Genomic DNA, 15,107 nt, shown 5'->3' on the forward strand with positions numbered 1-15,107 from the left:
GTGGAATAAGAATTTAAATTTTCAGAAAAGTCTCTAATATTTTGAAGACATTAATTCAGACATTAATGATAAATCTTCTATATATTTCCACTGAGTAGGATAGAAAGTTACAGCAGAATTTTCATGATACAGAGCATGAGCAGCTGACAGGATTGTTAGCAAGTTTCTACATTTTAGCTTGAACCTAAGTTACATACAGAGCAGCCTAAAGGCTGAATGTATTACTCAGTTTCTAAGTAGCTACACAATGACCTTTGTTAAAGTCCATGACCTTTGATAATACTATAATGGTATTTATTTACACTAACAGCAATTTTGTGTTACAAATTGAGAAGATGGCGAAAATAAACTTTCTTTTTAAAACATGCATTCTATAAAAATACTAAGTATGTTCTAAAATAATCTGAACTATTTTGTGGAGTTATTCAAAAGATTGCTACTGCAAATCTCCATTCTTTGCCATGTCATTAGTCTCTCAGTCTTACAGACTAATAAAAAATAATCTAATAATGTCACTAATATTGTCACAGGCATAGATGAGCTTTAAAGAATTACATCCTTTGGTATTATGCTTTTCACAGTATTTTTTTCTTAACTCATTAACTTAATATCCTATTAGGTGAAACCTGTTCTTTTACAATCCCTTTTTCATCATTTAATGTGACATTTACATGAAAAATTTAATTGCAGATATGGAAGAAAATCAGCTGGTACTTTGATGCATCAGGAGTTCATCTCTCAAGATTTAGAACATCAGATATTTATATCTGAGTACAAGCCATTGGGAGGCTGCTTCAAACACAGTGTATTCTGCCAATTACTCTCTATGCATATGGTTTGGGATTACTGAACAAACCAAAAGTGAGTCAAACCAAAATGTTCGATGTGAAACAGTCCTGTGGAGAAGGTAGTTTGTTGCACTGGTGTCTTCTTTTTCTGCCCCTTTTATTAGCACACGCTGCCTGCTTTGCCTGCTTAGAAATCAAGAGCCAAGCAGTGAACAAAGAGACAGTTTCATAATCAGAATATTTCAAGTGGGCAGATGCATAAAACTCATAATTGACAATTAAAAATAAGCCTTGCAGTAAAAGTCTCATTGGCCAAGTCGTCTATCTAAAACACTGCCTTTTTTGTCGTTTTACCTAATTTGTGTATGTGTCATACCCATCGAAAACTCATCTGCGGTGCCAAGAACTGCTTTCGCTTACAAAATCATATAGTCTGGAAGACTGCTTGGTCTGACCAAGCAATGGGTGCTTCTTGAGTTCATGCAGCTCAGCTGATGGATCTCCAGAACCCTCAGACAGTGGCAAAGAGCCACTTCTTCGGGGCACTTTGCCACTGATTCCTTAATTTGCAGAAGCAAATGAGGCATTAATTTCCTAGCGTAACAAATGGCGGTCAGATAGATATGCACACGTACAACCTCAGGAACCGTGCCTGGTGCTGATGCTGCGGAAATAACTTTTAGTTTTACATAAACAATGAGTGGCTTCAGCTCCAGTTCCTGCTGCTGGAACAAACCTCCTGCGTGCAGCCGTGACAGCACTCTTAAGATTCCTCAGTGCCAAGAACAACACTTAAATCAGTGATGACAGGGAAGGCTGAAACAAAATAGGTCTCTACACTGAAAAATAACTTGATAAGCAAAATAAGTACAATGAGACCATAATTTGCTAATTACAAGAAAATGTCCTTCTTTTCTGAAAAATACAGTCTTTTTGTACATTTTAATTCAACATTAGTCATTATAACATGATGCTCAGGCTTGGCAGAGTGTGGTAATTCCATTTTGCAGAATTTCCAAGGTTTCTGAGTTCGGTTTGATTTCAGCATGGAACAAGACTCAGTGACTCCTTTACTTTCTGAAACAGAGCTGGAATTCTCACCAGAGGCACAATGAGATGTGTCCCCAGGCTGGGCTGCCCATGCCAAGGTGTCAGGATGCCCATGACAAGATGCTGGGCTCTGTTTCCTTGTCACCCCATCATCAGGAAGAAAGAAGGTTTTTCTCTGGGATGCCTTGCTTTCAAGAAGCTGGCAAATTTTGGTAAAAAATTGTTTTGCTGGTTTTTTTTTGCCAGCTCTAGTGAAAGTGTTTATAACAATTACATGCTAGCAAAGACTGCAGACTCAGCAGAATGAGGAAAATCAATATTCAATTTTTAACAGAGGGAAAAACCAGAGAAAAGTGGAAAATGGGAAAAGCTGAATTTCATTTCATCTCCCAAGTACATCCATCTATTTCTCTTTATGGGACTGGAGCACTGTAGAACAACACAACAGGGCTACAGCAATATCAGCAGCCTCAGGTTTATGTTGCAAACACTGGCTCCTACTGCAATGCCTGGCAGGGAAAGCTTTTCTCTACATTTTTCATGTGCTGGGCCATTTGCTCTCTCTTTGCTCTCCCCAGCACCTGGGGTGATCTTCATTTCTCCCCACCTGCAAAAGCAAGCTCTGCAGGGAGAGGACAAAGCAGGAGGCTGGGGATTAAGGACCCAGAACCAAGTCCTCGAAACAGTTTCACACGGTGGTAGCTGCCCTGCTGTTTAATATCTTGGCATTTGATTCACTCTTGGTTTCCCCTAGCATTTCACTTAGGTAGATTTGAACAGCCTGAGCCTTCTTTATTAATTTTTGTGCCTCCTTTCCTTATTATTGTTAGGACCTCTAGTGGCAGAAAAAAGAAAATAAAAGGCATGTGTAGAGAAAATAATCTTGGAAAGCTCTTAATGTGAAAGTAAGACATGAAATATCAGTATGGCCATGACCTCCAGCCAGTAAGGAATGAATGTCAAAATGCCATTTCTTTAATTAACATTCTGGATTTTCTCCAGGAAGAGTTCTCTCATCTTCTTCCCTCTTATACAGGATACTGCAAAAGAGTAAACTGAAATGGAGCTCTCTGTTTATAGAGGGGTGTATGTCTTTCTGCTAACCAAAGAAAATTATGGTGCGCTAATTTAAAAAAAACCCTATCTTTTCTTCCCTCTGGTACCCAAAAAAACATCCTACTACTCTTCTGAGCAACAAGTTGTCCAAATCCAGGACTACTACTGCATAACTCAATGAAAGACTAAAGTCTGCCAGGAAAATATCGAAGATGTAAAATACATTTATAGGTACTAGTGGTTGTTATTTTATGCCTGACAGTAATCTTTTTAGCAAACAGCTATCCTCAATTACTGATATTTCATTATGGGGTTTCAAGGTGACTCTGTAGATGATAGGTTTAACCCCTAATTTTCTGTTTCCAAATAGGAACGCTCTTGGCATGATGAACATTGGAAACTCCATCCCCTCCAGATAACCTACATTTTGGACAGTGACAACAAAAACCTGTTGTTTTTTGCCTGCAGCCCTTAGCCACATTATTCCAGCTGTGCCAGTACCATTAAAACCTCCCCACTCACTGTGGATCTAGTTCTGCCAAGCCAGATTTCCCCCTCTGAACTGAAAATATTAAGCTGCAGAAAGGGCAAGAGCCATTTATACCTGCTCCTATACTAGGTCTCATTAATGCAGTTATATTATTTAAAATGTTTAAAACACAGCTGCAAAATAAGTAGTAAAATGAATAACACCCCTAGATGTGGTTAAGTCTACATCTAGTAAGAACATTGAGACCTATATCTTTTTTTCTTGGTTTTGGCAGTAGAAAGACAATCCTAATGGAGAACACAGGAGAGCAAATTCCAGCAGGAGAAATAGTAGGACAGAAGAGGTTATTTCAGATAATGAGAATGTGCAGGTGGTCATTCGTTTTACTGAGACCAAGATGTCTCTTTTTCAGACATACGCACAAATCTGTACTTGAGGTTTCCTCCCTGCCCTTTTTGAGAGGCTCATCTCACTTAGCTTTCCTCTGGACTGGCTATAATAAAAAAAAAAAGATGGAATTTCCACCAGCAACATAACTATATTGCAAACTATGGACAGTCTTGGAACCATCATTTCTTGGCAGTCATGAGCAATGAATTACAATATGCTAAATCTGGAGAAAAATACCGGAAAGAGTCTGAATGGTAAAGATCTGGATAGTGCAAGAATGAGCAAACGTGAACAGTATCTCACATTGGTAAAACACATTTGACAGGTTTAAAGTATGACAGACAACTAAGTAAGAAAGTAGAATATTAAAAGTGAGTAGTTTCAGATTTTCTGAAGAGGATGTTTCTTGACAGTCATTGTGTATTGTAACAGAGATTGCATAGCTGCCGAAAAAAATAAGTGAATAGAAAGAGTCCAGCAGTAATGTACAAAAAAGACAAATTAGACTCATTACTCACTGAGTAAAGGTCCCTGAAAAATTAAGTTTTGGGAGAATCAAAACTACTCACAGATTGATGTCAAGTGCCCGCCTGCATGGAAGGATTGTACAGGGTGAGAAATACTATGATACTTTATATTGACATCTTCAGAATGAAATTATTCATTTCATAAATGCTGAAATATTTCAATTAACACTTTTGGACCAAACTGATTCTTATGCATTTAAAAAGGCTTCCCCCCTCTTGCTATTTTTCAGTTCAGCAAGAGACAAAGAAAAAAACAAAACAGGAGCCAGAGCTGATGAAGAGCAGTGACAGAATGTGCCCTGTGGCACTTTAAATACAGCAGTGGTCAGGACAGCATCATGATCCTAGAAATCAGAGTTTAGTCTGTGGTTCTGCCTCACCCTGAGCAAAAACAGCCCCAGACATGAATGACACTGAAATGCACTTTACCAGTCTGATCTTTTAGCTGACACAGTGAAGCAGCAATTGAGTCTAAAATATTTATGAGAGAGAGTCATGAAGGGCAGAAAACCCAGAAATTTATTATTTACTGTACATGTCCTTTATTCTCTGTTCATGGGTAATTCATTTACATTCTGCTTTTCTGTGGGGTGAAGTGGATCTGAAGTAACATCCCCAAAGCAGCCTGAGTTACTCCAGATTTACACAGCCATGCTGGATGGCAGGATCTGCCTCGGAGAATTTTATATTAGCTGTGTCTCACAGGGCATTCTGTGCCGAGGGCTCAGAGTATCCCCAACCAGTTTATTCTTCACAAGCTGCCCTTGCAAGGCAACCTGCAAGTGTGTTTACAGATCTAGCACGATAATTTCTTATTTCTCGGCTTGATTAACCTGTCAGAAATGAATCTCTTTCTTCAGATCTCTATTTTTGCAGGTGCTCCTGGTATAAACGCCTCAACTGTATAAAAAACTAACTAGACAAAATGTGCAGACGCTTTATTTGGAATGGAAAGAAACCAAGGACACGGCCCTGCTACGGTTGCAAAAATAAAAAAAAGAGTATGGGGAACTTGGCCTTCCTCAATGGAAACTCGACATTTGGGTGGCCCCGCTGCAGTCTGTGTGGGGCTGGCAGTCATTGTCTCTGAATGAAGAGGCTGGCTTAACCTGGATCACTATCAAATCCTCCCTCTGTGCGACCGTGCTTTTGGCAGAGCTACTGACAAAAATTCTCTGGCAGAGAAAGTGCAATCAAATCCTGTTAGGCGTAATATCTTGAGAAAGAGGTCTATTCGTTTAAAACACTGAGATAGTTTGACTGCAGTTGTTTGGCATTTTCTCCGGTTGCTGATTTATTTGAATTCTCCTTCAGTTACAAAAATTCCAGATTTGAAAGAACTATCAAGGAAAGAAAAGGAAGGGGGGGGGGGAAGGGGAGGACTTGCAAGGATCAGAGTTATCAGAGTGTTTTGTAGGGACTGGATTGAATTTGTCCAGCGTGTATCCTTTATACACCATCCCTCACTTGCTGTATGCACAGGCCTAACCATGCAGCCCTAACTGCTAGGTTACTTGCTGGGTTTACCAGGCAAGAAACAAATTCTGAGATTAGTACCTGGAACAAACAGCTGGGGCAGGGAAATAAAACCCTCCCTCTCATAAGCAAGAGGAGGTGGACACTTTATCAGTGCATTCCCTCAACTGTCCCCCTACCATGCACTCTCCATGTGCATATAGAGGGAATCTGCATAGGAATGGCTTAGGTATCAGTCCTCTCTCCCATTCACCCTTGCTTCCACAGCAAAATCACATCTCTAGATTGCTAAGCAGCTTGCAGTGGAGGTGCTGGGGCTACAGAAATGTATTTTGATGCCCAAGGCAGGATGCCAGCTTGGTGTAACATCACCTGCTCTCCCTTAGGCCTTATGTCAAGGGACATTAAAAACACAGGCTTGGTTCCAGTTAACAGCAGTGCTTGAACTTCATGAACCATCCCTGGCAGGGAGCGTGTTTTGCTGCTTGCCATGTCCTTTTCACAGTCCTACAACGAGGAGTTGCATTCGCCTGTCAGTGTCCCACTGTGCACCATCCCAGGGTTTGGGAATTTTACTGTTTGTCTCAATGGGAAAAGGATTAAGTTCACAACTCCACAGCTTTTACTTGCCCAAGGAAAGCTCATAGGCTCTGACCTCAGGCTGTTTGCAAAGCCTGTCAAAAACCATTTGTGTATGGAGATCGCGGCAGTGAATATCACGGTTAAGGCTAAAAGGCAATTCTATGCCAAGCTCATTCTAGGTCACTAACTTCCTAAGGGTATTCTTCCAAGAAATAGCTTTATCTTGAGTAGTTCTGCAAGGGGAGAGAGACTGTGAGTTACAATTAACCCCTTCTTCAAAGGGAAAAACAGGAATTCTTCACTCTATCACATTCATCACTCATGATTTATTCAGGATAAGACTTTTTTTTCCCCCCTCCAGGCCAGTATTAGAAAATAAATTTGCAATTAAATAGTAAATTTAAAGGCAAAAAAATCTTTACCCTTTCAAAAAGGGTGCTATTTTAACTATCTTGGGCAGTATGCATGCTCCTTTTAGAAAAGTAAATACAGTGTATTCAATTTTAAAAGAAATCTTACATTGAAACACACTACCAACTCCAGTCAAAGACTGCACTGCCTGGAAAGCTCAGGAAGCAATCAGGAAAGCCACTGTAGTAAAGACAAAGAAATACAAGAGGCACACAGATGTGGCTTTGAAGAAAGAGATGAAGCCCTGTAAGAAGTGCAACATGGCTAATTAAAAAGAACATGGAAGGGAAGTAACAAATTACAAACCTAAACAAATAAAGCCAGCTCAATGTTGGGAGGAGAGCATTAACCAGTCTGGGACAGTCCTACCAGAATGCAGAGCTGGCACACCTTCATCAGCTGCTGTAGGAGGTTGTAGTAGAACAACTACCCCGAGGGATTAGCAGAAAGACCACCTGAGCTGATGACATTTGACTCAGATCACCTTGTCTCCTTCGAAAATATGCCTAGGCCATAAGCAAGAGTAAGCAGGAGAAAGAGATGGTCACTCTGAGGCTTTTTCCTTAGTTAAACATTAGTTCTAAGACAATGTCAGCCTAGTGCTCAGCAAGTGTCAAAAAAGCACATAAAATGTTAAGAATTTTTCGAAAATAGAGAACAGAGAACAGGTATTATGACAATGTATGGATGATGCACCTGTGTCCAGAATTTTCAAAAATGGTGCAGGAGAGCTGGGCAAGGTCAGAGAAGGGCAACAGAGACAACCACAGCTATGGAGCTGCTCCTGTGTGGAGAGTGGCTGACTAGACAAGGGCTTTACAGGCTGGAACAAGCAGTAACTTGGGGAAATAAGAGAAAAATTCTTAACAGTCATCAGTAGGACAGAGAGGAGGGAACGGTCTCTTCCTATTCAAAAAGTGTCTTCAAACAAACTAGGGAGCAATGGGTTCAAAACAAACAAAAAGAGATGTCTCTCTTCAGAAGAGAAGATTGTACCTGAAATGCACAATTCCTTTCTACGGGATGCAGTGGATTTTAAGTCATGATGTGGATTCAAAAAGTGATTAGACAAATTCATGGAAATATTTATTTATTTATTCATGCTATTAAACACAAATGCATCAGTCCCAAGAAGCCCATGACTTACCAATTGTGTGGTAGGGTATTTTAGGGCAACACTCTCAAATGCTCGCCCTCATTATTATTAGGCTCTTCATTAGCTGTGAGGCAGTGCTAGGGATGGGATGGGATTAAGGAGACACTTGCAGACACTGTCTGCCTTGGGACAGCCACTTCTGCTCTGATGCACCTACCTGTTTTGCTGCCACAGTTCACCTCAGCCTCTAGGACAGCAACTTTATTTACTGGCTTTGAAATGGCACTCTGATGGGTGGTTTCTCTGTGTCTCTGCCTCCAGACTGCTTTCATATCTAAATTCAAAGTCTGCTTCTCCTTATTAAGGGATGTATGCCAGAATCCACCAATGTGGTAATATCTGTGAAGAGCACTGGAGGTCACAGAAACCTCTGCATAATATAAAAAAGGCAAATGTATTCTACCATAATGAGAGAAAAATTAGGGCAAAGTAGGTTTCATATTTTATCTACTTTCTGTATTTAATTAAATGAAACATTAATCATAAAAGCTATCACAAGCTAGAAAATCAGTTCTAATCTCTGTTATGGAGTGATACCAAATGATAAATTTATGCTGCAGTCTCACTATTATCTGAAAGATAAAATACATACCAGAAGATGTTTGCACTGGCTTTGCATAGGTATATAATTTCCACGTAAAGCAGCAGCAACAGGTCTATGATCAGAAATGAGAACTGTTGAGCAGTATCTATTTCAATACATTAAAAAAAAACCTCCCTTGAAAAATTCAATTTTTTTCCTGGGGAGTGTGGGATAGTTATTCTTCTTAAAGATTATACCAGAAACTTGTGTTTTGTGTAAACACTGCAGGACTACACACCAAAGATCATGCTCAGAAATGTTACAGCTATTTAATGTTCTGATGGACTGGAATAGCTTTTAATTGAAATAAGGAACAAGTCAAAAAGTTGTGTTCTGACTTGTCCAGGACTACAACTGAGACCAAAGTAAAAACTTTTGCCATGGAACAGAAAGCCTGAAGAGGGCACTGAAGGAAAAACTTAGGGGTCAGTGTATTGCCAGCTCTTGTTGATCTTACCCCGAGTCTTGTGATAGTTGGATCTTTACCTAAAGCAACAGCTTCAGCATTCACACAGCATAAGGATCTTAGCTTTGACTTAAAAATAAAAATTACCACCACACAACAAAAAAAAGAGATAACTTTAGTAGTAAAATGAAAATATTATCCCTAAAAGCATCAATGTGAAAGAATAAATTTAACATACATTTTTCATACTACAATTTTAAGACAAACTTAGGAACTCCAGGGGCCCAGCTCATATATTTTGAAGTCTTGGTTTCAACAATATCACTGAGCTGACTGAAAATCTGTCAGGAAATGACTCTGACAAGAAAATGAGGCACTGAAAGTTACACTGTAACTTAAAATACGGAAAAGAGTAAAGAGAAAAGATGCTTAGTTAACAATATATATATGGGGAAAATATTAATGAATTAATTACTACTCTGCGAATGCAAATTAAATTACTTTTCTACTAGAGAGGAGGCATAAGATCATAATAGTCATCAGATAGACTAGTTGCTTCCATTGGAATTGCTTCACTGTGACACGTTACTTTGGGGGCCCAAAAGTTTCCTTCTCAGTTACACAGCTGCCAACACCAATATCACACATTCTCAACTACTCCCTTAGATCACCATATAGCAGCAGAGCTGCTCCCTTCTCTGTGCAGAGGGTGGACACTGAAAGTGAAGAGCAAGGGCTGACCAGTCTATTCCTGCCTCAGAGCACATTGGTGGACAGTGTGACCAAGATTTTGGATCAAAAAGAAAAGGTAATCCACACAGGTAGAGCTCTAAAGAACTCGCCACTTTGTGCTTGACCTGGTTAAAGGGCTAGATCTGTTTGTTGCAGCACACAACCTAATGCAGAAAACACCTATTTGTTCAGTTGGGAGTTCTTTCAGAGGGAATTTCTACAGTAGCTATGGTGACCATCTGCCTGGCTGGAAAACAGCACTGCTGGACGGGGCAGCCCCACTGCTGACCTTCATGCACCACCCAGCCCTCGGAGCGAGCCTCTCTTGGCTGTCCTCAGCAGCAGGGCAAACAACATGGCAATGACTGCCCACAACATGATGGGAAGTCTGTGCTGGACTGGTGAGCTGCCAAGAATTCTGGAGAGGGGACCTGGTGTGCAAACAGATGGAAACAGTGAGGGCAAGGGGAGAGAAGGAGTGATGACAGGTCACTTAAGCCCTTACCCTCTTAGTTAGTCCCTTTTGTCCCACTTCCTCCCTGACTGCCAGTGACATTGTGACAGCTGTTGTCCAGCTTGGCACAGCTTCTGTCAGTTGTTGCCTCTGTCACTCACAAGGTTTGACCAGTTTCAGTGTTGATGAGCCCAGCATCTTCATGTTTAACATAGGATCCTCTGGATCCTCCCGGTCTCCTCCATGCCACAGCTATGATGGAGAGACATTAAGAAATTAGTATTTTCAGGTACCGTGAAGGAGAATCAAAGCTATGTTTCAACTAAATATAAAGAGAACGCAACTTACAAGGAACTGTGCTGGGAGAAAGTCATGGCAAACATTTGTTACTACACTGAATGTCTTGATAAATTGTATTTGCAAAAACATTTGAGGAAGTTCTCAGTGTAACAAACACCTATCCCTACAGGTACCCTGATCTGAACATTAAACTGAAATATAGAGATCAAAATGAGATTTACAGAAACTATTTTTCTTAGTGACAATAAATAGCTTTCAGTTCATGTTCTTAACTGAAGTTTTGAAGGTTTATTTGAAATTAAACAGCATCTGCAGTTTGGTAGATCAACTTGGTAATCTATGTCATGATCATTATTAAACTGATAATTATTAAACTATTAACCAAATGTCTGCAAAGGACATCTCTTTTTTTGACTGGTGCTGTGAAAAGAAATTAAAAATTGTAATGGGGGGAATAAATGTCAAGTTATTTACATAAGAGTCCTTTAGGACACTACGATTTCCCCAACATATAGACAAATGGAACAAGTACCACAGCTGATACTGGTGGCCTAATGACCTCAGCTCTTGGAGGTCTAAGGTTTGACATGGACTTCTAGAGCAACTATTCAAAACTAATCATGTATGCCACCGATGAACAGGCACAATAAGCCAGAAGTACACGACCTTTTCTGCAAGTTTGTTTGAAATGCAAACAAGAATCCAACTGCTCAGTGAAGCTAAGCCTCTTTAGTTTAATGAAGAGCAATTATCTTCCATTTCTTCCCATAAAATTGTGGCAACAGAGTGTCTGCTTGTTTTCAGTGTCATACAGGAGTTCAGTGGCGTTTAACAGTGTTAACAGAATTAGCAATTGCAGAGTTGATCTTGTTCCACCCTCTAATCTCTTGCCAACACGACTCACCCCATTAGCGTTCATATGACACTGTTTCAATCACACTGGACTCCTCTGTGCAGAGTCAAGGACCTAATCAAATACATCATCAATCAATCTGTGTGCCAGATACAAACAGCAAGCAAAAGACTGCTTTGTGTCCTACACAATTGCCTTTTTAGAAGACAAGTGAACCATTGGTTTCTAAGGGCATGTAACACATAAGTAATGGGTGACGGGCCTGCACGATGCGCAAGAGCCTGCGGTGCTGTGAAGAAACCTTATGACTGCATTCCTGAAGAGGAACATTTCTGATGGGTTACTCAGCTTGCCCTGACTGGTGTTTTGGAATTAAGACAGTACAGAGGAATTTAAGTTACAAAACACAGAAGTGGGCAGCTCTTTGGCTTTAGCATCGCTGAGCTTTTATGAAGGACAAACTTTATTGCTACAGAATTCCACTCCTCTCTGCAGAGCAGAAAGGAAAGCAACAAACCAGCAATGGTTTTTAAACACCTCTGCTTCCCAAAAGGCAGCAAGAGAGATAAGTGACATCCATCCTTGTTTTGTCTCCTTCTTTTGGGGACAGCAACTACAGCCTTGAGATACTTAAGACGCTACAAGGAGACCAAGTTGAGAGCAAGTTATATGGGCAAATGTGGTCACATTCTTTTCTGACACGGTCAGCCACATCACTTCACTTTGTTATGCTGTAAAAAAGTTCCAGAAAAGCAAACATAATGCACACGTCATTAAAGCTTTGACATAGACTACGTAATCAAATAATTTTAATGATCATATAAATTGCATCATACAACTTGGATCCTATTCCTATGTGGTAAGAATATACTCACCATGAAACCTTAAGCACTGATAGTCCCAACTGATGCAATTAAGGAATTAATTTTGCTAAAATTACTGTTAAAAAAGAAATTACTTATATCTTAGATGAGCAGGAAACACTACAGAGAATCACTTCAAAGCCTGTATTAGCACATGCCAAGTAAAATTCAACTGATACAACCATGTAGAACTTCAACCATATGGAATATAATAATGAAACCGCCATAGAAAAATGTTAGTCTTTATGGCAGTGCCTTCCTTCGTTATAAAATGGAACCTGGTCAAATCCTGTAAAACCTATGCACCTTTAGGGATGCTACACCCAGCAATTTACTTTGATGTAATTACTCCCAAGGATACCTTCCCTGCTGTTCCATTTTAAACTTAATCTACTTAGTTTTATGTAGAAGACTTGTGGAAAAATCCTTCAGATATTTTTGCAGTAGAAATATGAATAGGAACTTAAACATGTTCCTGTAAATTTGCTTTATAGCATCTACTGACAGACTGAAACACTTACTATTAGCTAACATGAAAAAATTCCAGTATCATTACTGCAGCAGCAGCAGCAACTCCACACCTCTGGAAACCAATCTGGCTGGTGTTCAAACATAATAAACAATGGCCCATTACAAAGACTGACGCAGTTTTAAATATCTTTATTTAAATAGTCAAAATAAATATTGGATAAGATATAGCTAACCAAAGTACCACAGATCTCGAAGTAACATGAGTGCCACCTTCTGGTTTAGACATGAAAACACCGTGGGTCATGCCTCTTGCATTCAAAACTTTTAACTGCAGGGTGTTTTTTTGAGGTTTTTCTTTTTTTTTTTTTTTTAAAAGAATGTTTATCTTCAACATTCACAGAATGTTACAAGAACAAAAATAGTTAAAAGCAAGAATTCAGTGAGACTTGCTTATCTTTAGTGCTTGGAGCAAAGTAAGTATATAAATGCCGTACAAGTATTTTACCCCAAATTTAACTTCACAAATGTCAAATCCTACTAAAACATGTGAATGACCATTATTTTAAATATTTAAATGCAGTGGCTTGTAATACAAGCAGTAGTCTTGGAATCAATGTGCTTTGGAGGATACTCTTCCAATTCTTTTCTAGCCTAAAAAAATGCCTTTTTATTAAGTGAAATTTGTGAGCATTTCCTATACAGGAAATGACAGAAACTAACAAAGGAAGACTGAGAAATTCAGGAAACATACTACTACAAATGGCACAAAGAACTGCAACCCATTTTGTATTTGCTGCAACAGTCCAATCACAAAGTTGTTGACAAAATATGAGTAAACTACACCTTTTGAGTTGAGGTCCATTTGCACTTTACTAGTTCTGCAGGGGGTAAAATAAGTTTCACTCCTTTTGTTTCATTTCACAGAATGCCCACAAAAGTTCATCGCTATTATGTCAGAGAGTCATTTGAAAACAGCTACCAGAGCTGTACCGAAGCAACTACAATTTAAGAAACTAATTTGCCCCAACTCACATGATAAACCCACAGCAGATATAAATAAAACTGCAGCTTCTTTGTGCTTACAGCGGTAAAAACAATTTACCAACAGCATTGCTTCTGGGTCTCTTATTTCTCCCTCTGTTCATTGTAGACTTTAAGTACATGAGCCCACATCCCAGGTGACACCACACAGCATCTAAGCTGTAATTCTGTATGGCACCATGTCACACAGTCTTCTAAATTCTGTCTCCCAGCGTTTCAGCTCCCTGTGCCTTTTCACACTGATAAACGCCCACACATTGCCTGCTTCTCTCCAAAGGCTAAGAAGCCACTGCTAGATAAATGCCTTAATTTCACAACTCCGCACACTTTTCTGTGTCTTAACTTCCTGTCGATTAGGATCATATTCCTCAATTCTTTGGGAATATCTATGGTAACTTATATACTTTATAAAATGTATAACCCTTTCAAACAAAACCCGTTTATGTGTTGATGTCCCAGCAAAATCTCATTCAAATCACAATGACAGCCAGTTATTGCACTTGTATCTCACAGCAGTGAGCGCTTCCAGAAGGACCATGTCTTTCCAAAGTTGCCATTCCCGTACTTTCTCACTCTAAAGTAGCAACAGTTCATGATGTATTCATCAGCATTTAATCAATTCCTTGTTTGTCAAAGGTTCTGCAACGACTTCATCACGCATGAACTGCTCCTAAAGACAGCAAATAAAGTTTTAGTTGATTTTCATTATTTTTGGATCGTCTTTCCCTCAACAAATAGAAGATAATCTAGTCTTGTTTTCTAGCCTGGGTATAACTAGTATGTAACTGTCTGTCAAAACATGAAACCCATAACACACCTACTAAGTAAGAAAATCTATTAGGCTAGCTGACAGGGCTACTAGAGTTATAGGTAGATCGTAATGTCATTGAGACTGTTTGGTCTATGTTCCAGCCCACCGTCACCCAGGCAAACGTGTTAAAACTCAAACACGGCAAGAGGAGACCAGAAACATAAGAGATGAGGCTGCAGCTCTAGTCACAAACAAAAGAGTTGTCAGCCAACACAACCCTAGCCCGTATTTACCAGGGACTTTTATTAAAAGGTACCACGGCGCCTTCCTTAGGGGATGGCGAACCGAGCCCCCGCCAGGGGAAGCTGCCCGCCACTGTGCCCGACAGCCTTCTCCCCGCACCCACCTGGTCGTAAATGACGCGGACGATCAGGGAGCAGCTGGGGCAGGTGGCCACGTCCTCGCCGTTCTCCAGGTCCTCCTGCAAACAGCCCGCGGGAAGCAAACAGTCACCGACCCACAGACAGCGGCGGAGGTGGGGCTGCGGCCTAACACTGTTCCCCCCTACGCATACGCACACACACCTCCCCCTCCCCGTCCTTGCGCGGCCGCCGAGTGATGAGGAAGCGGTCCCCGCAAGGGCACGGGTAGCTGTAGGTCTCGGTCTCCTCGTCGTACTCGAAGTCCTCGATCTCCACCTCATCGTGGAAGACCGCCATGGCTCCGG

At 40.3% G+C, this 15,107-nt stretch overlaps 1 protein-coding gene across 1 annotated transcript; it reads right to left on the reverse strand.

Annotated features, from left to right (window-relative positions):
* Nucleotides 1–14,233: 14,233 nt before the first annotated feature.
* DPH3 (diphthamide biosynthesis 3) lies at nt 14,234–15,099 on the reverse strand. The gene is made up of 3 exons (XM_010180632.1): nt 14,965–15,099; nt 14,787–14,858; nt 14,234–14,299 (listed from the first exon to the last, which is right to left on the reverse strand). Exons 1-3 carry the CDS (start codon nt 15,097–15,099, stop codon nt 14,234–14,236), a joined length of 273 nt encoding a protein of 90 aa, XP_010178934.1.
* Nucleotides 15,100–15,107: the final 8 nt, after the last annotated feature.

This window comes from Mesitornis unicolor, unplaced genomic scaffold (assembly GCF_000695765.1).
Source record: "Mesitornis unicolor isolate BGI_N332 unplaced genomic scaffold, ASM69576v1 scaffold31913, whole genome shotgun sequence".
NCBI lineage: Eukaryota > Metazoa > Chordata > Aves > Mesitornithiformes > Mesitornithidae > Mesitornis > Mesitornis unicolor.